This window comes from Antrostomus carolinensis, unplaced genomic scaffold (assembly GCF_000700745.2).
Source record: "Antrostomus carolinensis isolate BGI_N321 unplaced genomic scaffold, ASM70074v2 scaffold69, whole genome shotgun sequence".
Classification (NCBI taxonomy): domain Eukaryota; kingdom Metazoa; phylum Chordata; class Aves; order Caprimulgiformes; family Caprimulgidae; genus Antrostomus; species Antrostomus carolinensis.
The window spans coordinates 144,796-168,748 of record NW_010340402.1 but is presented as its reverse complement, the minus strand read 5'-3'; the positions used below and the strand labels follow the sequence as shown (position 1 = coordinate 168,748).

The following is a 23,953-nucleotide window of genomic DNA, read 5'->3' as shown; positions in this document are numbered from 1 at the left end:
TACACAGAATAAACATGAAGAAACAAGTATTATAGCCTATATTTAGCATGCAAGAGATTAGTCTTATTTGTTCTTACTTGCCACTATCTGGAAAAAAAGACTTTCCCTATAGACACTCTTTGTGATTGCAGGTATCTGTGCATGTTTCTCTGCACGAGGAGGGGAAAGATGAACAGCCAAAAGAGCAGTGAGCACACAATGTTTTTTTCTCCAGTCATCCTGAGAAATACTATTTTCAGCAACAACAATATTAAAAAACTACAGGCATTGTAGCCAATTTTCTACATGTGCAATTCCCATTAAAAAGATACTCCCATAAATGCCAAAAATTTGTGATTGCTGCTCTGTCAACATCTTGACACTATGCGTGTCGATAAAGTCATTCCTGACGTTACACTCAGATTTCCTTGTTACAGAACACAGAATTGTGACTGTGAGCACTAGAATAGGTTCACAAAAGCAAGTTTAACTGTTTCTGAGATTCCAGTGAAAAATGTAAAATTTAGTAAATATTTCCTGACTGGTTTCAAGAATTTATTTGTTGTCAGCTGCTAATGGCACTTACTGAGCTCCAGCAAAGTGCTGAGGGCAAGACATGACATGAGAGGAAGAAAAAACACTACTCCCACTGCTGAAACTAAGTTTAGACACAACTTACATTATTTATTACAGTGCGAGAATAAAGTGTGTAACATGCTATCATGCATAATACATGGTAAGAACATGCATTAGTTCAAGTTTACAGTCTCTTTATGGCCCGTAAATCAGAACAGCAGTGGTAGATGCTGACAGCTGTGTATCTTGAGGAATTCCCAGAAAGAGCAGCAAGCAATGCAAAAAAAGATGTTAAATCAGCTGTTTAAGACACCCATAAAATGGTGACTTTTTTGTGAATTAGTATAAGAAACAGTAACAAAACCTAGCCCTAACTTTCCCACTGCATTCAAGGAAACTGAGTTGAGCACCTGAAGTGAGCGTGTGCCCCAAGCAAGATGGTGCTACTGACTTGAAGGGAGTGTTCCTGCTCTGACATCCATCACTCCTCACCTCCCAAGTTAGCCTCACCACTTCCCTGGCACCACAAAAGGGGTGGATGGGGCAGACTTCGTGCATATCACAGACTGCATAAGTCAGCTGGAGAGCATATTTCACCCTGGAAAGGGCCCAAAGCTGCAGCTGGGTGGGGAGCCAGCCCTCGGATACCACACAGATTATATCACAGAAGCCCCATCTTTCAATGGGGAGAAACCCTCTCTTTCTCCTTCAGCCCCTTTCCAGAGGTTTGCCTAGAAGACTCCAATCCAGAACATACACATGAGACTTTTCTAGACTATGCAATACATGGTTTAGAAAAAGTTTGATTTTCTCTGTGTCATTAGCTATACATCACAGCAACAGCCAGAAAAATACATATGAGTCTGTTGGTTGGTTATTTACCATATCTTTCTTCACTCCCGCATGAAGAAGTCACATTCCTCTGCATCCTCTCAGGAAAGAGGGAACAGAATGAGACACATCTGCTGAAAATGAAACACTTTCTTCTCAAAAGAACTATGCCTAGTCAGGAAAAACAGGCCTTTTTTAGTAAATACATGACTGTCGTATCCAGTACATCACAATGCCCACGGACAGCTCCTGTGTGATCCTTTGGCACTAACACAGTTTCACTCTTGTGGTCGCTTTAAAATTCATCACAAACCAACTCCAGACTTACTAGAGCACAACTAAAGATATATGTTATTTCTGAGATACACAGAAAATAAAATGTCAGCAAAATATAAGCACCAGTATGTAAAGTTGTAAAGTGCTTCTGATTTTCTACTTACTAAGGGCATCATCCAGTTTTAATTAATGAGTGATTACTTATTTAATTCTTACTTACCTGGACACGTCCTCTGGTTGAGCATCTGTGCTCTGCTGCCAGCAATCTTTGTGTGAGGTCCTACATTTTTCCAGCCCACAAGCAGGTGAATAAAGACTGCCTGCATCAGCCCTCCAAGTGTTGGATGGGCTCCTTTTTATTAGCTAATGCAATATATTATGTGCATGTGTTACTTCTCAGCCAAAACACTGCTTACCTTAGCACCCAGGAGTGCAAAGATTTTACTGGGCCGGTTGCTGTATTCATGAACTTGACAAAGTGGTTTCCATTAGTTTTGAACTGAGTCCTCAGGAATTCCTAAATCAGTGAGGCTTCAGATAATTTGTGACAGGCTGACTTCTTCATCCCTAGTGTTGTTTATATAGAAATCTTAAGCAATACAGAATTTGCCTCTACTTTTTCCTGTAAAGGGCGTGTTTTCCCATTGCTGGTAATACCTACTAGAGAGAGCAAGACAATAGCTCTACACAGGAACTAAAGGCATTTGAAGAAAGAGAATACTTTGGAAAAGTATTTCCTAGAGACATCAAAGGGTAGTCCCCTCCTAAAGCACTTAGGTGCATCTTTTAGAAGTTGGAACACCATCTGCTACTAAACAGAACTCTTCCTCAGTCCTTCCAGCTTACTGATGTAACTGCTAGGAGCAGTCTGCAGATGGAGCCTCCCAGCCCATATGAAAAGGAAATTTGGCTGGATACATAGACTACTTTTTTCTCTGTGAAGAGGCCTTGGTATAAGCAAAGGGATGTGAACTGGACAGCTAGTGGGGATGAGAAGGTTGGACTCATGTCTGTTTGGAAAAACAAAAATCAGGTTTTTTACATTATTCAGTTAATTACCTGTGAATTAGTAATTAGCCAGTCAAAAAGATTTTTTTTTCCTTGGAAAATTTCTGCTCCTATTTAAAACTTTTTTTTTCCTTGAAAAAAAAACTAAATCAGAAGGTAATGCAACATAAAACATAAGTCTATTAAAATTTAAATGTTCCCTAAAACCAAGGCTACAGCAATCCAAACAATAAATGCCCCCCCTTTTTTTTTCTTTCTTCAAAAAGTGTATTTTAGAAAGCTAATTAAATTATAAAAGAAAACATTTGGTGAATACTTAGCTGGCTGATGGCAAAAAAAAAAAAAGCAGCCAAATTATTTGTGAGTATTCCTCTATTAGCAGCTATGTGAAGATCTATTTTGAAAACCTCAGGTAAACTCCCTGCTTGTTTTATACACATGAGTAGTTGATTAAAATAGGACTGCTTGAATGAATAAGCAATTAGGATCTGATTACATTCAGGTAAACTGTAGTAGGCTTTATTTTAAAGAATTAATAAATGATTCTCAGCTGATGTCTTAACTGCTCTCAGAAGGTGAATCATCAAGGTCTCTTACTACACAGCCAACTACTGAGATTCTTTCCTCAGTGCTGATTTTAAACAGATTTTGATGAAGTAATTTCTTTGTAGAATCATCTTTAATACAGCAGTCACAGTTCCTTACTCATATAATAAAAATCATGCAAATATGTGTTTATGCTAAAGACAGGCTCATTTAAATAAGGGAACTGATGTTCATTTACTCTAGTGTGAATGAAGCCTGCTGCAATGTTTCTAAAAGTGGATCTGCTCTTACTGCAAATCCAAGCAGAGAACAACAACTTTACTTTGCTCTGTGACAACTGTACTCTAATGATGTTCTCAATTTTGCTGTACATTTAGCTGTTCTTAGAGCTGTATTTTTCTTAGCTTTTGCATGAGATATTGTTTCATACAGCGTACAAGCACTCTACAAAGAGCGTCAGTATGAAGCACATATTTTACAACAGATTTATAGCAATTTGGCAAGTCTTAATTATCTTAAAAACTTTCTCAGGCTTAAAACTGCCTTGCATGTAAACACAACTCAGGCAGAACCCTCATGCTGTGCTTCGTGAGGACACTTCTCATGTAAGTCTGTCCAGTTCAACTGCACTTCCATGTGCAGCACTTTCATAGTAACATTCCATTAACCCAAAGACCTCCTAAATACAAGTTCAATTTGAACTGATGTTCTCCTTTTCAGCTCCTCTTCCCACAAGGGAGCTATAGATTTTCCCAGGCTGCCCTGTGTAATATGTGTGGGACATTCTCCCTAGCTCTGTATGTTCTGCATTCTTCAAATCCTGCATCACAATTTTTTATTAGCTTTCCATCTATTCAGTCATCCATCTGAACTGAAAAGATGCATATGCATATGGCGATAAATCAGGCTCACTGTCTTTTGCTACTACAACTCTTCATCCACCCATGACCCTTCCCCCTCTTGATTTCATCCCATGCTATATTAACCTACAATAGAATTTAAACTCCAGGGACAAGAAGTGGCCACTTTAAATTATCTTTATATTATAGCATTGCCTGTAACCTTCAGACACTTTGGGCTCCTCATCTGCAAGGCATTATACAAATACACTTCAAATGAGAATATCCGTCTCAAGAGTTTACAAGAGTCAGTAAAGATAGGGAGTAGGAAAATATTATTGTTCTCCTTTTCCAAACAGGAAGGTGAGACATCAAGTCACGCAAAAAGTCTGGGACAGAGCCTGTATTTGAATTTAAATGTTTATCCAGGATCATAAGCATGGCCCTAGACTTTGACAACCAGCATGAACACTTACAGCACTAAAGTAAGCAGTGAAAGCTGAGCTATATTAAAAATAAAATCAGAAAGATGCATTTACAGTAGAAAATAGAAGGGGCAATAGAGATTATGCCCTGGAATCACCTGCCAACAGCAACAAGAAACCAATGATTAGGAGGAGGAACACTGGTGAAGAGATTTCCTCCCAATCCTAAGAGTTGCAGCTGCTGATGAGAGAACATATATGCCATGAATATATAAAATATAGATTTATATATACAAATATACAATAGGAAAGAGTCAGTATACAAATACTTACATGTAAAAATAGCTGTTTACTTTCTCCTTTTCATGATTTACAAAAGCATACAAAGTTTCCTGTTGGTTAATGTTTAAGTAGTGAGTAAACCCTATGTGTCATGTTCCACACATAATTCTTTCAAGTGTTCACAGTATTGGCTATTACAGTGTTGAATCTGACATTCCAGATGTTAAAATACTCATAGGACACATTCTAAACTTAAAGCATTAATTTAAATACAGTTTAAATAAAACTCACATGTGTAGCTGAATTATGGCCATATAACAAATGAGTCTGCTGCAGCTGAAATCTTTCCATGAGAGAATGCTTGGAAATACATACTTCAACTAGAGATGAGTATATTTTACAATTCTTGAACTGTCTCTTGATGTGCAGATAATACTGCGAGGTGGTGAGTTCTTTCAACTGCATTTGAAGCAATGCAAGCTGAGAGAACTCGGTATTACAAATTATCCTCAGTAGGAAAGTGGATGCATGGAATAATTAGCCATCAGATCCAGACACGCTGTCACTTTCTTTGAATACCCAAAAGACAAGAATAAATGACAGGTACCATTGTTTTTGTGTTAGGAATAAATGCTCTGTACCATTCTGCATCAGGAAAGTGCTTTATGGACTTAAATTAATCCTCACAACTCCCTTGTGAGGTAGACACTTCGAAAAACTGGAGATTTAAAGCAATTATGATGGCTGTATGGGAAATACTGTCAAAATACTGGTGTTTGGATGTTGGAGCAACTCAAAGGCACAACTGGAGTAAATGGAGATGTTAATGAGACAAGTGTACACTAACCAGCTTGGGTACTGACAGCAGGCTTGGTACAACAGCCAAAGGTTCAACATGGGCTGCAAAACAGTCTTTGCTATGTGCCATGCTTCTAGAGCTAAACTGTGGGACAACAGCCTCAGAAAGTACAAAATACATCATCCAAGATGGTGCAGCCTGACAAGGGTGGAAGGAAGCTGCACTTCAGAAGTTATGAATTAATCATGAGCCTTGAGTAAATAATATCTTCTCATGTTAAGAGTTCTGTGCAGTTCAAGAACCAAGTTTAGCTCATCTCTAATTTTACTATATATACAAGTGCTCACATATATCAGTGGATTCAGGTGTTTTTTAAAATTTACTCACTCATAGACCTTGGAGGTCTATAATTTTCCTCATATTTCTTTTGTGAAAATTTTCTACTAATAACACAAATGGAACTAGTGCTGCAGTACTGCAAATGAGCTACAAACACTAATTCTAATTAACTAAGGTGATGGGCAAGTTTTAAAGAACCACCACTTCTCTGTGTGCACCTGTATATACAGAAAATCTCATCTGTCCTTAACTGCTACTACCTTGAAGTAAAATCCAGTTAAAGTATAAAGTGCATTGTGTGAAGTAAAACCCTAAGAAATAACAATGTGTCTGCCTTCCACAGATTGTTTAATTTTGCTTAAGAGCTGAACCATCACCCTTCTTTGTCTTCTAGTTTTTAGTTTAGTGTTACCTAGGCTGATAAAGGCCAGCCAGATGTAAGCAAAATTATTGTAAACTGAGACATTTTTGTAATATGCTGTTAAAGGAGAGTTAAGAAATCCAGTATCAAGACACTGTCCAGTTGGGGTGTGTAAATATTATTGTGTGCTTCTTGGCCCATTTAGCAAATACTTTCTTTTCTGTGATAAACCTATGGCCTCCATATGGAGCATTTTCATGCAGAAAGTATTCCTCACACTCATCTCTTCCTGGCTCATAGTAGTGGTAGGGAACTTTATGAAAGCCTTCCGACCTAGGGAAAAAAAAGATACACTTAAGTATTATTTCCAAGAAAAACATTAATATATACTACATCTGAATTCACTGGAATCCTTTCCATGTGTCAGCACCTGAGCTCCTTTTCTAAACTGTATAAGGACTTTCATTACAGCATGATTTGTATGAATGTTCCTAGAGAAAATTAAGCTACATGTATCTCTCAAAATACACTGGTCTTATCAGTCAGTAAGAAGCTGATGGGCTGGTTCTTATGGGTACTGCACATTTTGTTTAACCTGGCAGAACTCAGTCCATAAGGCTCCATTCCTAAGCAAAGTCTTCTCATTGGGTAGTTCCAACTCTTGAAACTGGTTCTTGAACTGGCTGAATAAGGCAGTTATAAGAATAATATACATTCTAAGTAGGTAATGCAGTCAGAATTGCAGCTTTAAGGAAACCCATCCTTCTCTGCTGCCAACAGACTGAAGTACTATCCTGCTCTTAACTGATTTTACATCAGGGCTATGCAATGCCAGCTTGGCTGAACTCTGTGAGGACAACTTTAGTCCTGTCACCCCTCATCTCAAGGCATCTTACGTGTTTTCATAAACAAAGAACAACATATGTTCATTCCATCTGGATGACTCACTCAATCAGTGAGATCTGCAAGTTTTAAAAAGTCCGCCTCCACTGTTAAGATACCCTAATTAAACAGCTGTGACTGAAATTCCTTTTGGTTTTTTTGTAGGGTCTAACAGGAATGATTCCCACACTGGAGTAAAACAGAATGCGGAGTCGGGGACTGCACCAAGACTTTACTCTAGGAGCTGAGGACCCATTGGACTGATTACATTCAAGACTTGAACCAGCCTAGTTACAGAATAGATTTGTACTAGTATCATACATTGTTTTGCTACATTTCCCGCTTCTCTGAATGAGGAATATTTTCATTTTATATTTTGCTCCCATATACTGTAGATTAAAGCATTTAACTTGGACTTTTTAAAATTGTGTTTAGAGTTATACTTCTGACAATAAGATTAATCCATTGTCACTGTAAGACCACTAACTGTAGTTGGTTGGAATTTATGCCAGTTTACTGTGATAAAACTCACAGGACTTGTTTTATTATCTAATTAGAAACTCCCAACTACTCAAAACAAGCCATATATAACCTAGAAAGTTCAAGTAGGTTGCTCAGTGCTGGTGAAATGTAATTTCAGGTAACTATCCTGGGCTAATCAGTTTCTTTCACTTTCAGGTGTATTTGGTATTCAGAGAACTAATATATTAGTATTTACTATGTATTTGTTTTAGCAGTAGAAGTAAGTACATTTTCTCAGAAGAGTATGAACATACTTTGTTTCCAGCTAATTCAGAAACTGCAAAAGATCTTTGATTAAAAATAGTTCCTTATGACATCTGATGTTAGATTTTGTAAATGTTTTTATTTTATCAACAGCAAATGCCATATCAGGACTAAATATGCTGACAATAGTGTCATATCAATGCACAACACTGGGAAATGACTGCCTGATCTATTTTTTTGATTTATGATATTAAAATAAATTGTGAAATGTTGACAAGACATCAGAATTGTAGATGCATGAAAATAATTTCCTGTGATCTTACTTGCAGTAGGTGTCATTTATCATTCCATAGACGTGAATTCCATAGCAGGCATCCATAGCCAAAATTAAGGTAAACCAACCCGTACTGAGATAAGACCCTGACTGGACTCTGTAAAAATACAACATACACAAAACAAATTGCAATGAGAAATTATCAACACTTTATCAAACGAACATAATCTATTACCTGGGACAAAAGGCATTAAGCAACTTGACAATCTGTCAAAACCATACAATTATTTTGAATTATTTATAGATATGCTCTCATTCTTGCCAGTTTGGGGCCTCAAGCTATTGTCCACAAAAAAATACCATGTTAAATATCTGAAGTCAAACAATGCATCTCTCATAAGACGGAAGATTTATTTTTACATCTGTAAGACAGCAATTAGTAGAGTGTGTAAAATGAGATAAACAAACTACTGGCAGAGTTTGTGCTGTGTGCATGTGAGTATGCACCATCCTCTTCCCAAGCAAAATCTTAATCTGCAGTGGGCTATCCTAAGCTTGAAAATTCACACAGTAATGAAACTTTTAAAGATATTTTGGTAGAAAACCATCTAATACAAGGCTTTGAAAAACAAAATTCCCTGCATATCCCTTTAAATAAGTTTGTGCTATTATTCTGTAAGATAACATAGCAGACAGAAAAACAAAAGAGGACAGTGCCCAGATTGATAATCTTTGCTCAAATAACCAGTTACATTAAATCAGTTCAAAAGTATTACTGCACGAGTGAGAACAAAAGCCATGTAAGGATTTGTCTTACACGCTGGCTATGTGAGCAAACATATGCATTGTTAGTTGCAGACCAAATCCTGTTCATTCTACTCACACAAGTGTCACCAATGGGGGTCTGAGATTCAACAGAGTTATCCATATAATCTGGGCAACCAAGACTTACTGCTTTAAAACCTTGTAAGTAATAAGAACACACTTAGCCCTCACTGCTTACAAACTGGTTGAAGTCCAGCTTTGTGCAGGTATTGCTTTCAGTTTCTCTGAAGTTAATGAAAATGATTACCTCAAAATTATAAATAACTTGACAAAATTCCAAAGAAAGATATCACAAAAGTAATAAAAACATCTTAATAGAGCCCCAACTTTGGCTAGGTTTGAGAGAGCTGGGTGTCAGTGAGAGCAGGGGATAGTTTAGCTTTATGCCATATCTTTTAGCTCTTAGCTTTTGGGTACAGCAGGGAGCAGTCTGTTCTCCATCATAAGTTAAAGTAGCCTAAGTTTTGCTGCAAAAGAACTCCCAAGTACTACTATGTGCGAATCAGTTATCCACATCAACAAAATCTTCTGAAAACATATTCATTCTGGGGTAGGAATAAAGCTTTCACATGGGGGAAAAAAAAATAAAAATCACATAGCAACTTATCCAGCATATAAAACCCAACTCTCCTGCGTGACAGAAGAACCAACCTCAAGTGTTTCTTCCTGGTTCAGAGCAAGAATGTACCACAGTCCCCTGCCTCCCAGGTAAATCTGCCAATCAGTGGCTTTTCGCTCAGATTCTGTGTTACTTCCTTGCTCTTTCTTATTGCACTTTGACTAAATACTAATTAAGATGATGGGTGAAAAAGTAGTTGTACAACCTTTATAATATAATTTACCTGACACATATAGGACTGAGACTCAAATTCCTTCTCTGATGAATACCTTTTAATATGGATAGTAGAAAAGCTCCAAGAGCTTTTCATTCCTAAAGAAACTCCAGTACACTCCAGTTTAAACTTTTTTTTTTTTTTTGAAAAAGAATTACCTAAAAACAAAACTCCCAGGAAGTTTTACTGTACTCAAGAACACTCTAAGTAGTTTAGGCTACATCTTCTCTTCCTTACCCATGTCTATCATCCTTCATGTGTTAACTGGTATGAACTTCTATCCCTACCTTTCCTGAAACATCCTTTTCCTTGGGGAAAAGTATCTGTTTAGCTGTTTCTGTAAAGGACGACCCTGGAAACGATAAATAAAGGGTTAATAGCACTGAAGAATGGCAAGTAGGAACAAAAGTCAGGGTGTCAAATACCTGTGTTTCATTAGGTGGACACCAACTATAATTGTGCTTCTTTAACTGGCACCTTTATAGCCACAAAACTGTACATCTGTTTAGTTGTCCTGTTAGGATCTTAATTTCTTAAAACAGAATATTCTGCTTACTGTCTAGCAAAGAGAATTCCCAATCTGATTCATGTTATTTCAGAGTAAAATTCTGCCATGACAAAAAGCTGCATTGCTTCTAACTTGCTTTCAGCCCTTGCACCAGAAGAACACTAGCCTTGAGCTTTTAAAGCCATTTAGAATCATAATAACCATTTATAAGAACACCATGAAGATCAGGACCCTTCTGATAAAGAAGTTTATTGGAGACTACTATATTGACAGTAGCATCTGAAATTTGCTATACTCAGGAGGAAAAAGGAATTTTAAAAAAGAATTAATCAATATTTCATGTCTTGTTTTAACACCATTGGACCCTAGTCCTCTCATCTATATACTACACTGGCAGGATAAATAAAAACAGCAGAATGAGTTCCCAGATACATTCCCTGGGAGATGAAGTATATAACAGAATACAGATTATATACTTTAAAACAAAGCACTTAACATTTCTCCCATTTTTTTCTTCTGAAGATACAGAGGGATACAGAGGAATATACTTAAGCAGTGGGGATTCTGGATGATTTGGTAACACCTTTGAATTCAATCTGATACTGTAAACATACTTTCAACACTCTAATGAAAGCAATATTAGAAATGTGAAAACAATTTTAGCTGTCCCTAAGAAGTCATAAATCTATTAATATCTTTTTAAATATCATCCCATAAAACTCTAGTGCAAAGCAATGTCTCAGCCCTTGCTATTATGCTAACACCGTGCACTCAATTTCTTTCTCTACAGGAGAATTTTACATGTTTTTTGGCCAGGGCTTCTTGAGACCCATTAGAAAGTGTTCCTCTTGTTAGTGTAATTGCATTCAAATTTCAAATTTTACACACTGAAAGGAAAACAATCCTCCATTTATATGCAGAATAAGGCTATGCTACTGCTCAAATCTGAGGGAAGGAGGACATCCATCCCAAAACAGGGAAAATAGGAGTTTGTGAAACATAATCTGTAGAACTACTATAGGCAAATCTATTGTGATATATGTGTGTGCAGCAAATCCAAAATTGTTCCCTATGGCTCAAAGTGACTTTTTCTTACAGTCTAAAATTAATGGGGCACCAGATCTAGGCAGGAAATTGTCTCAACAGCTTAGAGAAAATAATGCACTATTTTTCAAAAAATGCATTCAAAAAGAAGACAGTTTTGCTTTTGAGACATGATTTACAGCTGGATGCAGCAATAAAAAGGGAATGCATAAAAACTTACTTTGTCTGTTTATCTTGAAAATGAAAGCTTATTTTCCAATACTTCCTACTTTACTAGGATTCTTAAAGAAATGTTAGTTATTGAAATGTAATTAAATTGGCTAAATACCATGCAGCATTTCAGAAAAGTACATAGGTATATGCTTAACATTAAACACATGAAAAGACCAATGGAATCAACTTAAGATGCTTGAAACAAAGTATACGCTTGCCTACCTTGCTCTTAGTGAAGGTTTAAGTGCTTAAAATGTCATAATTTAATCTCAGAATATAAAAGTAAACTCCAAGATTAATAGTTATTTGCAAGTTTCAAGTCTCAAAACATAGAATTTGTATTTTTAGTAAAGCTTTCCATAAACTCCAGTAGAAAGAACTGACTATAGTTTCTCACAAGATCTTAAAAAGGAGACTTCCTTTCTATATTTTAAAAGGAAATGGTAAAAAGCACATTTAGGATTGCTAGAATTATAATGTGTGATACATAAAGCTTTAATTAATTAAAAATAAAAGCAATTAGACAGGGTTCTTTATCCTTAGCTTTCCAATATTCTATGAAAAGCATAAGAAATTGATGTAAAGAAGATGGAATACAGAGTGCCCCATATAACCATGCTTTGATGTAGGCTAAATGAAGGAAAAACTAGTTTCTCTCATCAAGGGAAAATGGAGGAATATCAAATATTTTCTTAATAATCAAAGTCAGGTGAGTTCAAATCAGGTAAAAGTTTTGTTGTCACTTGAGTTCTGATTTTACCACAGATTTCCAGGAAGTTCTTTTCTTTGTTCAATTGTTCCAGGATTTTTTATGTGCACAATCAATTCTAGCTCTATGGTTCAATGGACTGTAATTTCCAGTGGGGATTTCAGTGGTAAAAAAATAAAAATGAAAAAAAAGTTTGTTAAGGCAGAGATGATCTGTAGACAAGCAATTTCAAGTCAATCTGATTGCAGAAAATAATTTAGAAGCCTATTTTTTAATTCTTTACTGGGAGAAATTAGAGCGCAGGTCAATTAAGAGCGTTAATTAAGATGAAAACCAAAGAAATTTAGGACTTCAAGAAGCTATTAAGTAACAGCTTGCCAAAAGCATTAACTACACACTTTTCCAGTTTTGCTTCTTTTCAAAATATTGCGGTAAAATAAAATTCAAAAATGACAGATTTAAATCTTTTCATAAAGGCTGATTATAGACTTTAATCCTCAGATGACCCTCCTACCAAACTACTGAATCAGCAGCAGCTTTATTTGCAGCAGCTTATCAGGCCCCTTGATTAATAAATAAGTATAAATGAGGGTATTGGTCTAAAAAAACCTGAGACCTGTATTCCACAGAGTGAAGGCTTCATAACGTAAGATGCTAAATGATTTGTAAAAATTATCCAAAATAAATAGAAACTTTTTCAAGAACTGTGTCAAGATTAATTTAGATTATCTTCAGGTAGACATGTCTCTGGTACTTATTTGTATCCACGGTGCATCAAATACCATCAATCTTCTGGGAGGGGGTCGGTATACTCTGGTTTTGCCTGGCTCTCTGCCACTCACCCTGTGTCAGCCTCATCTGTGACTGGCCCTCAGGAATGAGGGTAGAAGGTACCTGTCCCCTCTGGACTCCCTTGTTAAAGACAACCGACTCTTTTTCTCTCTGTGTTACTGTAAATTTTTGCATTGCAGAATAATGGTATGTTTCCTTACAACTGAAAATATGGAAAATTTATCTACTATCACAAACTGATGATCCATTACTTAATTCTATACTAACCAAATTACTGCTACCATTGAACTTACATTGACTGAGATTTCTCATTTTTCCTGAGGAAGCATCTCTGAATATAGCTGCTGAACAACACTTCTTTGCCAAATTAAACGCCCACATTCCCCAAGTCACAGGTTTGGTCTATGCCTTCCTTGTCATATCAAAAGTGGATTTGTAAACGACAGATCAGAATGAGCTGACAGAAAAATGCTCCCACCTCTGAGAGAACAGCAAGGCTCATTTTCCTAGCACCTCTCCTTTGAGGAGCAGATATACTTCTCATGCCAGAAAGCTGTTTTCTTGAGAGGAAAAAAGGAAGCACATTTGGTACAGGAGAAGGGTAAGACTCTAAATGCTGAAGAGTATTAGCACTAGCCTAGATTTAATTTTGTTTTCTGTAAGACTCGGTCCTTTGTTGCTAATAATTTCATTATATACTTTCTGCAGAAAAAAACAGCACAAGAAGAGCAATGAGACACAAGCACAGAGAATTGATTTTACCTGGTAAAAATGGTTGGTATTTCTCCATTATAAATATACCTGTTAGGCGATTGTTTATCATAATTATTCACTCTTTTGTACTTGTGTGCGTGTGCATACATGTGCTTGCTTTGCATTCCATAATGATGCAGGACATCTAATAATAAACACCCATGCCCCTCTAGCAGTGAGCAGACTGTCTCACACATTCAAAAGCCCATATGGTGCTTCAGGTCATTCTGAAAAGTGAAACATTTATATAAGTGCAGATGTTTTATTATCCCTCATGTACAGTTTTATGCAAAGCTTAAACAAGTGGAATGCATTATGAACAGCACAGACCACATTCCAGATTCAGATAGTGGTTGTGCCCAGCAAGATGTACTTGGGAATGAAGAAGTGATTTCTCCTGCCAGCCCAGACTCTTGGTAGATCGCCCTTACTGTAAATCCTGAAAATAACCTGCAGCCAGGTGGTGAACTCTCCAATTAATCTCCAGAAATACAGATTTTCTATCTATATTAATACTGCACCAATGGAACACAGAGGATGAGTCCATTTCAGTTGAGTTTGCTGCAAACCCACAGTAAAATCTACTCCTAGGTCACAAACTAGCCCATGAGAATCTCCCCTCACAACCAGATTTAAAAAGAGATGTAAGTATTAATAAATTCTACATCAAAATGACCTTGAAAAAAAGTCAGGAGGGACACTTCTGAATCATCACAAAAGGGAACAGAGAAATTATGGCTGCATCTAATTTTTTTAAAAAGTACAACTATTTGACTTTCTATTTACAATTTTTGGCAAGATGGGCAAAAATAGTATTAGAAATAAGGAAGAATCTTTTACTGCAATTACTGAAACCAATGCAGTATCTGCTTGGGTATGTCATTTATGCATATAACTCCAAACTTTGTGTTACGTGCATATTTTTTTATTTCTTTCCTCTCTTTCTCTGCTCTATTCAATATACACCTGGAAACCTGAAACACAGGAAGAAAAAGCAGCTTAAAGAAATTGACTTCTGCTGCCCAGGCTTCTGTAGTTTCCTTATTTCTGATTCCTTGACCTGATTTTGATGCATCTCAGCTCCGTCATGAATTCAGGCAACAAGAAAAGGAAGTTATTTTATCCAGGCAGACAGGGTTCCTTCAGATGCCTGTGCTGCTAAGCTTCTCAGAGAAGAAGAGGAGAATTCCTGTTTATCAAGAGCAATCATAGAGGTCCAGCTTGCTGCAAAGCACATAGAAAAGAAAAAAGTCTAAAGGATTGTAGTTGTAAACCCTGCCTTTCATCCAAGATATATAGATATATATATGTTTTATTTTGAGGTAATTCTCATGCAGGAAAACCTGTACTAATCTTTTCAAGTTGAATGGCATCCCCTGCAGAGAATACGACTTGCTAGCTAAATTTCTTGCAGCTGTTGGGCTTCTGCAGCTCACACTGACTTTTTGGATGCAAATTGTGTTCTTGGTGCAGGCTGTTTACAGAACAGTAAATCCCAATCCCAATCTTTGTTCCTTCTCCATTTTCTTACCTAATCCTCCCATTCCAGAAATACATATTCTCTTGATTTCTCTTGAATCAATAATTCTTTATTTCCCTTTCTTAAGTACAAACTGTGGTCTGAGGCATAGTTCAAGCTATTGCATGCACTGGAGTTATTAGTAAAAGATGCCTTTTGTAAGTGACCTGGTTGCACTTGTCACCTGAGATCAGAAGTCAAGCAGTTCATGCATGATTACCAATAACCTTAACCCACTGGAGGTGTGTTGTGCAGAAAGATAAGCGCATGGCTCCACACATCTCCATTTGCACTTGGATTTCATTGATGAGTAAATGGATGTTTAAATCAGAGGAGGATCCACAGAAGTGTGGACCATTACAACCACGCAATTATGTTTAGAACAAAGAGAAACTAAATTCACATAAGCAGATTTGAGGGCTAAGCTGTTGGCATTTTTACACAGCCATTTTCCTCTTCAAAAATCACCTGAGTAAAATTCACTCCACCCTTAGAAAGACTGAGCTTATCAGGAAAAGCAACTTTTCTGGTCTATGCCAGCATAGCACTTGTTCCACAGTACAATTACTTATGTCTGCAGTGGTTGAAGCAGATGGGAGGTAATCCCAAATCTGCTTTCCCTGGACAGTGCTCAAGCCTGCAAGTTAGTTGTGGCACCAGGGTGTACTCCTATCCCAATGTTCATACTAGGTCAAAGATTTACTGCAGTCCTTGATGGCTGTGACAAAGGGAGTGATGGCTGACACCCTGACACAGGTTTCACGACCTGTGCCACAGACCTCTCTGTAGGGCAGCTTTATGCGCTCTTCTCTTCACCAGTAGCTGCATCCAGTTTGCTGAATGCTGGTTCAACATTTTCCCACAGCATGAAAGGGAGTAGGGAAGGATTGAGATTTTCATCCTTTGTAAGCAAAAATAAATCAAAACTCAAAAGTGTGCCAAGTGGAATAAAAAAAGACAACAGTGACTTTTTCCTGTACCTACATTTAAATCAATACTTTCTGTCTTGGGTTTCCATATTTTTCGCCAGGGAGGATGTAAACTAAACAGAACTGCAGTTAATCCAGAATCCCCAAAGAGAATTAATTAAGCAGGCTTTCCCACCCTTTTCTTTTGCTATTAAAGGACACTTACTACTCCTAGCTGCATATTTTAGTGAAATCTATTGTAGGTGAATAGAGAAGAAATTTCTTGATTAGCTCTTACCTTGCCAAGACAAGATACTGAAGGGAGTTTATCTTACTTTGGCTGAAAGCAGCTTAAATTTTTCATAAAAACATTTTCTATTAGGGTTTTTTATGTTTAAAGCAAAAAATATGAGACAACTTTCTAAAGGTGCACATTGTAGGTCTGTGACGTTGGGATGTGAGCAGGGGCTTTTATAAAGGTAGTTTGTTTTGCTGCTATGGTGAAAATTAAAGAACAGCTAGTATGAGGCTGTAGCTTAACTCTGTTCATTTGAGAGTGGAGAACACTGGACCAGATACTGATCTGATAGAAACCACACCGACGTACATCAGCTGATAGCCTTTTAAATTTTCTATAGTCTGCGGTCATAGTGTTAGTTCAATCAATACCTCTTTGATATTAACATAGAAGGGAAGGCAGTGTTACATTTTTCTCCCTACATTCCTCTCTCACATTTATCTGAGAACTTTGTATTTCACCAGGATGGACGCCCATCGGAAAAAAGCTTATGGAGGGCCAGTCATAATAATAATAGGAAGTTTCATTTCCGAAAGGAAAATAGTCACTGAAAAAACAGAACTCAAACCTCACAGAAGGTCCTTCATTGGTGCATATCCCTATATCAACAACTTGTCTCTCTACAATTGTGGTATTCACAAGAGTATTTCCCAGTATTCTAAAATTAATTCCTAATTTGTTGCTAAATTACTCACTGGTTATTTACATTACAGTAGCACTGTGAATCCTCGCTGTGCAAGGCACTATATACTCACATGTGACAGTCCTTGACTGAAGACCTTAACTGTCAAATAATCAAGAGAAACAGATTCTTTGGAGAAGAATCCATGCATATCCTTATCCCTAGTTCTCACAGGGAACTGATGCATACTGAGATTTCATCCCTTTTATTTAAGGCATGTACATAAATAGTAATTTAACATGCATGCGAAAGTCTCTCCAAGTATAGCAGGTAGAATGGAATAAAATAAACACACGACTTTCTAGTACTGTGTCATAGAAACTTCCTACAATACTGTGTTGTGTTATAAATCCACATTCTCTGAAATTTAATCCGGAGCCACATTGCTCTTCGATGCACTGTCTATTTGCACAAACTAAAAGTTCATTTTAGATTATGGACCATCAATATTTTTAGCAAGAATGAAATCTTAAATCCAGATAAATTATTCTGATGTGGAAAAAAGGAGGTAAAAATAGAACTTGCCTTGGTCTGAATTTTAATTCAAATGCAAGAGGCCATAATGTAACCCATCAGTCAAGCTTTGAAGATGAACTGCTAATTAACACAGATGTTGACTTCACTTTTATTACTGTAACTTTCTCCAGACTAACTTTTCCTTAAAGTAAAAAGGGAACAAAATATTTCTCTTTCCTTTTCTTTTTTGACATACAACTTCATGAAACACACACTCATATATAGGTATATTCCTGTCTAGTATCAATATTAGGATCTTGCTTACTCTCTGTATTCCATCCAAATGTTGCTAGTCTTTCACTGCTTTCTTAATTAATTCACTTCTGTCCAACTATCTAGAAAGCAGCAAATAATTGTAGCAGATATTTGGCAGAACAGAAAAGGAATAGTGAATTTTTTTTTCTCTCAGATGTCAGCCTTTAGAAAAAAGCGTGATACAGCAAACAATTTAGAAAAGCAGAAGATTGTCACAGAGAAGCTCATAGGAAGAGGAACACTAGATCAGAGTAGATTCCTTTCTCACCCACTGCACAGTTCCTTCAACACTGGAAAATTTCAGACTATTTTCTTCCCATATTCATTAAACAGATTGCAGGAGGGTAACTGTGCAAATGGAAGGTGGGAGAAAAATCTCCATACTTATTAGAATGGCAGTGGTATGTTGTAAAAGAGAATTTTTATGGCTTCCCTGTTATCAACTGAAGTAGCAAACTAGTTAATTTTCTGAATCTTTCACAATCCAACTTTTTGAGAATAGTAAACTCAATAATTATTAGACTAATCATCTAGCCAGCTCACTGTCAGTGTAAGCTAATGCCTAGTTATCAAGTAGGGTAAAGAATTCTGTTAGCTTCAGGGATTTGATATTTCCAGTGAACAAAAGTTACTAGAACACATTCATGAAGCAGGACAGTGGTCCTTTACTTTATAAATAAATACTCTGATTTCTCCTCCACATGTTATATTGCCCTCAGTGACATCATCTTTTCAGTGATTCCACGTATCAGCTAGTTAAGACTTGGATATGTTGTCAATGAAGCCCTGCAGGTGAGCAGCTCTTTAGAAGACCACATGCCTGACAGCATACATCAGAGGAGGGTGGTGTTGCTCCCTAGGCATCAAAGTTCAGGACATTACAGTTAACTGAATTCTTATCTGTAAGATTTGCATAACAAACATTAAAACAAGCTAATTCCTTACAACTAGAAACAACAGCCCATTTGTTACAATGTTAATGACTGAAGACTACATCTTTTTGGCACCAAATCATAAAATTTTAAACTGCCAAAAATCTGTTATATGGTTACATTACAGAGAACCTCAGGTGACACTAGTAGCTACATTGCTGGAAGGAATACCAGATTAAAAATTAAGAGTTCAATCACACACAATACCAGAGATAATGTCACAATTAGCTTTACAAAACAACATCATTCTTTATGAGGCTTTTTCTTTGCCTCTTCATGCTATTTGCCTGATAAGCCCTTGCCAACAAAGATATTATACTAATTACAATTAGTTATACGAAGTGTGGGACAACTGAAATGATTTATTGATTTTTCCTCACAAAATAAACCTTATTTTGAATTCCAAATATACAGTAAGAAAAATAAAGCAGAAACCCCAGATGGTATGTTTACTCGAGACATGTATGAATGTGAATATACTTATAGATACACTCAATCCATTTAAAACTTTAACCATACAGTAGTTGTTTGGAAAAATCAGTGCAGAGTAGGATTTATGCAATTAAATTCCTTTTCCCCTGAGCAGAGACATTTAAGTTACAAAGCCAAAAGATGAGGCATTCTCAAAAGAACTTAGAACTAAGGGGATCTTCCAGTTTTTTTTAAAAAGTGTCCAGGCCAACAAATAAAAGAATGCACGTTTGTCATGCAATATTAATGCAGCAGTGACTATGTTTGCATTTGATATAATCTACTATCTACATACAATCTGAAGAGATGAAAGAATATGAAGCTGTGTTAAATATCTTTCTGCGTTAAATATCAATCTGTGCTAACTACCACTTCATATCTAGGCATGGAAATAACAAAGGAATATTTTTGCTTCAGTTCTTTGGGACTCATTCTAAGCATTTCTATGAGACCTTCATTTGTCCTCCATCATGCAACATCATGAGTGCTCCTCAAATCATACTGATAATTTGCTCATCCTGTGAATATCCCCAGTGTTCAAATGTATTTCCATGAAGGATGTGCATGGACTGAGAGTCTGAGCAGAATATAGCACTTGATCCTTCATGGGGACCCTCCACACGAGTCTGTATCTTAAATTCCTTTGAAGTTCCAAAAAAAAAAATACCTAGACTTACTGAAAAATTAATAGCTGATCCTGTTTTATGTTCTCCCAGTCCTTCCAAATGCCCCATTTTCAGAGCTCCAACTCACTCAAGCACTTAGAAATAAACCTTCTGTAATACAGACAACAAATACACACAAGCAAATAGGCTGAGATGTAAGAGCCACACTCACAAACCAGCAGGTTTACTCCCTGATCTTTACAGTGCCTTTTGCCACTACACTAGCCATTTTGTCCTCAGTCTTGCCAAGAGAAGGCATAGCACTTAGGCAAACTACATTTCTTCTCTTTTTTTCTGGTCTGCAAATCAGAATTATCTGATTAGGTCTACTTCCTACGGCTTGTTCAGTCTTGCTTATCAGACACACTGGAAAATATTTCCAATAATAAGCCACCAGAAATCTGCCTTCATATCTGGTGTCAGGCTACATATAACAGAAATCTTTTCATTTTAGTTTTAAAGTATTGCTTCATTCAACAAGCTGACTGCTGGCTGACACACAATCTAACCTAAAGGCTATGGATCAGCAGGTAAATGCAGAAATTCTATTAGTTTTCAGACCTGAGGTTTACGCCTTTCATTTCAAATGAAATCAAAATCCTACACATGAATAGGTAAAGCACAGAGTAAAGATCCTTTCTTAAAACCATCCATTACCTATTACATGAGTGCGAGGAAGAAAGCAGTTTCTGCATCTCGTAGATACTGAATTTCTTGTGCTCAATGACTCTGGCAAGGATGGTAAATAGCAGACATAAAAGAGATCCATTTTGAGGAAAAATTAAAACCATGACGAACATTACATTAGGCAATGTGAAATCCTGCAAAGGTACAAAGACAGGCATATTCAGATATGCTTGGTATTAACAAAACCTCTCCAAGCTTGTATAAATTGGACTTCCTTACCTAAATCCGAATTTAAAAGTCATAGGCAAAATTGTCTATGCTTTAGAGATTTCAGAAATGAGTATCCTCATTTAGCACCAAAGGAAGGAAATAATGCAAGTGCCTATTACAAAGTATCCAGAATGTTTATGAAAATATTTCCTTTTCTGAACTGAAAGAAAAAGCATTAACAGAGAGATTTCATTCCTTTGTTCCTTCTATAAGTGTACATACTTTTGATATCTAATCAGATTTCCTGCCCAGCTTTATATACAAATACAAGACATTTATGAATGATTGACACGTGACTTCATTTTACCATTTGCTCTAAAGAGATATGCTCACTAGAAGTTCTCAGAGCACATGCATCAGCATTTTGCCACAGTATACAGACTGAATCCCTAAATTAATAGTAGTGAGTATAATTAACTTCTGGTGTGGTTAGGCAGAACTTCACTGAAGTCACTGCAGCCACTTCTGCCAGAGTTTAATTTCTCTGTGAGACTGGTATATTGTCCGGTATACAGACAGAAGTACCTTTTGGAGTATCCCCAATATGGGGCCCACCCTAAAGCTATGGAAAGAAAACATCTAGATTTTAGCTTTGTGGGTCAGAGATTGCTTTATTATATACACAGTTCATATATAATTATGCCACACACTGCTTTCCTTCAAAACAGTAGATGATGATTGTCTTATAGCAAGAAAATAAATTGTGATTATCTAATCACAATTATGATCACAGTAATAGTATTTTTTTTGCTGCACGTCTCAATCTGTGCATTCAGTTAAGGAAATTGTTCCATGGTTTTGCTATTCATTCAGAAAAAATACAGAAGAAAAGAATGACTTTCTTCTTTGAAAAAGTAGCTGTAATATTTGTCTTTGGAGTATGGCATTAAACGGTAAAGAAGCTACTCAGCTTGTTGGGCTCCCTCTTTCTCATTATACAAGCCCAGTCATATCATTCATTTTATTTTGTATTTATTTGTATTTTGTCTGTATTTTCCTCTGGTAATGGGTTTGATAGTCTCTTGTTTCATCTTGAAATGATGCTATCTTATAGTTTGATGACTACAAGTGAGTTGCTATTCTTAATAGCTCTTAGCTATTACAATATTCAGTCCTCATGTATGGATTTCCCATACATTTTCACCTTACACATTCAGTTGGATCAAGAAATGTTATGTCAACTGTCTTAGAGTAAAAGCAAATGGAAACCTCAAGATGCAATGTCCAGGTCCAGCTCTCAGTTAAGTCCAATAAGCCAATTAAATCACAGCTTACAAAGGAATAAAAAATTGTCATGATCATTCTGTTTTATCTCACAGAAGATGATAATAGAAATGCTGATTTATCCTGCCCTTCTTGAAGGTATGTGCGAGCAATTCTTCTTGTGTAAGAACTTTTGACAAGGAAACTGTGCTGTGTAGTCTCCAGAAAAAGGCTGACCAACATGGTGCTTCAAAATTAACATTCTGTTGGCATGTACTAAAATCAGGGCTGCAGAAAGCTAATATAAAATATAGCATCTGAGCTGGCACTATTGCTTTTGTAGTACTTTTCAACTCAAAAGGTGTGTATGTAGACTACATACACACCGACAAATGCAGCCACTTGTCAGGGAATGTGGAATGTGTTTAACAGGTTGGCAATGATAAAGGACAATTCAGGATGAGGATGAAGAACCATGTATGAAGTAAACTCTCCAACAGCATTGGGAGATGCTTGTTCAGTGCTGGCACGAGAGGAACACTGATATGGAGCAGTTTCCTAATGCATTCTTGAATTACTTTGGAAACTGTTCATCTAAGTATTGACTGGATCAGACTACGTTAAACTTGTTTGATCTGATGAGATCAGGTTGTATGGCTGCAAGTTTGTGATAAGCAGCCAGTGTTAGAAAGAAATTGCAGATCTCAAAAGCAAAGCAAGAAAACCCGCAACCCTAAACCATTCATGTGGAAATTATTCAATATAAATAGGTAACGTCTTCTTGAACTGCTCATGTGACCTATGGTCTATAACCACCTAACATTATGAAAACCACATGGATACACAGATTATTACTATACGAAACAATGCAGATATCTTACATCTCTTCATAGGTTTACTAGCATCGCTCAGGGCTTTGCTATTTTAAAGTAGTGTCGTTATCCTTTATCTTTATGCTGCGTAATATTGTCCTCCATTGTGCAATATTCATTATTACACACTTTGCCATGCACTGCCTCTGCAGATGTATATAATATACACAGATTAAGCTAATTGATTGTGTTGGGTTTGTGTGTGGGGAGAGGGGAAGGCATTTTTGGTAATGGGGGAAGGGGCCACCTTGTGAGAGTGACAGCTCACCTCACTCCAAGGTGGATGCCCCAGCCCAGGCTGAGCCAATGAGCACTAGAGAAATGCCTCTGCGAATCCATCTTGGTGAGGGGAAGGACTGTCCTGAAAAGAAGAAGGTGGAGAGAAGCTGGAGGAGAGGCCATCGACCTGAACAAAAGATGACCAACGGCCTAAACAAAGAGAGAGCTTCATTGCCAGGAGGAAGGAGGAAGAGGGGGAGGACAGAGAACCTCAGACACCCATTTCAACCTCATGGAGTAGGAGAAGACAAAGGAGGCCCCTGCAGCCCATGGAGGTTCAACAGTGGAGCAGATGCCTACATGTAGGCCATGGAGGACTCCATGCTGGAGCAGAAAAGCTGAGCCTGAGGGCAAGTGTGACTGAATTAAGACCCTGAGAGTCGCTTGATGCCAGAGCAGGGGTGGACCCTCAGAGTGGGGGGTGAGTCTGCAGTCTGTGGATGTCCCCATGCTGGAGCCGGGAGCTGAGCCCGAAGAGGTCCGTGACTCCATGGGAAGCTTGCTCTGCAACATCTTGTTCCTGGACTTTCTTGCTGGGAAGAGTGGCAGAGGTGAACTGACTGAATCCCCATTCCCTGCCCCCTGTGCTGCTGGACAAGGGTCGGGGTGGGGAGGTAGAGAAATTGGGAGAAAAGT

At 37.3% G+C, this 23,953-nt stretch overlaps 1 protein-coding gene across 1 annotated transcript in view; it reads right to left on the bottom strand.

Moving 5' to 3' along the window:
* Positions 1-6,407: 6,407 nt before the first annotated feature.
* The window catches only part of ST6GALNAC3 (ST6 N-acetylgalactosaminide alpha-2,6-sialyltransferase 3), a gene marked incomplete at its 5' end in the record, with an annotated part of 117,014 nt that continues 99,468 nt past the window's right edge, over positions 6,408-23,953 (bottom strand). Inside the window, 2 exons of the mRNA XM_029087014.1 lie at positions 6,408-6,594; positions 8,193-8,300. Coding sequence (XP_028942847.1) covers positions 6,408-6,594; positions 8,193-8,300 — 295 coding nt within the window. The remainder of the gene's footprint in view (positions 6,595-8,192; positions 8,301-23,953) is intronic.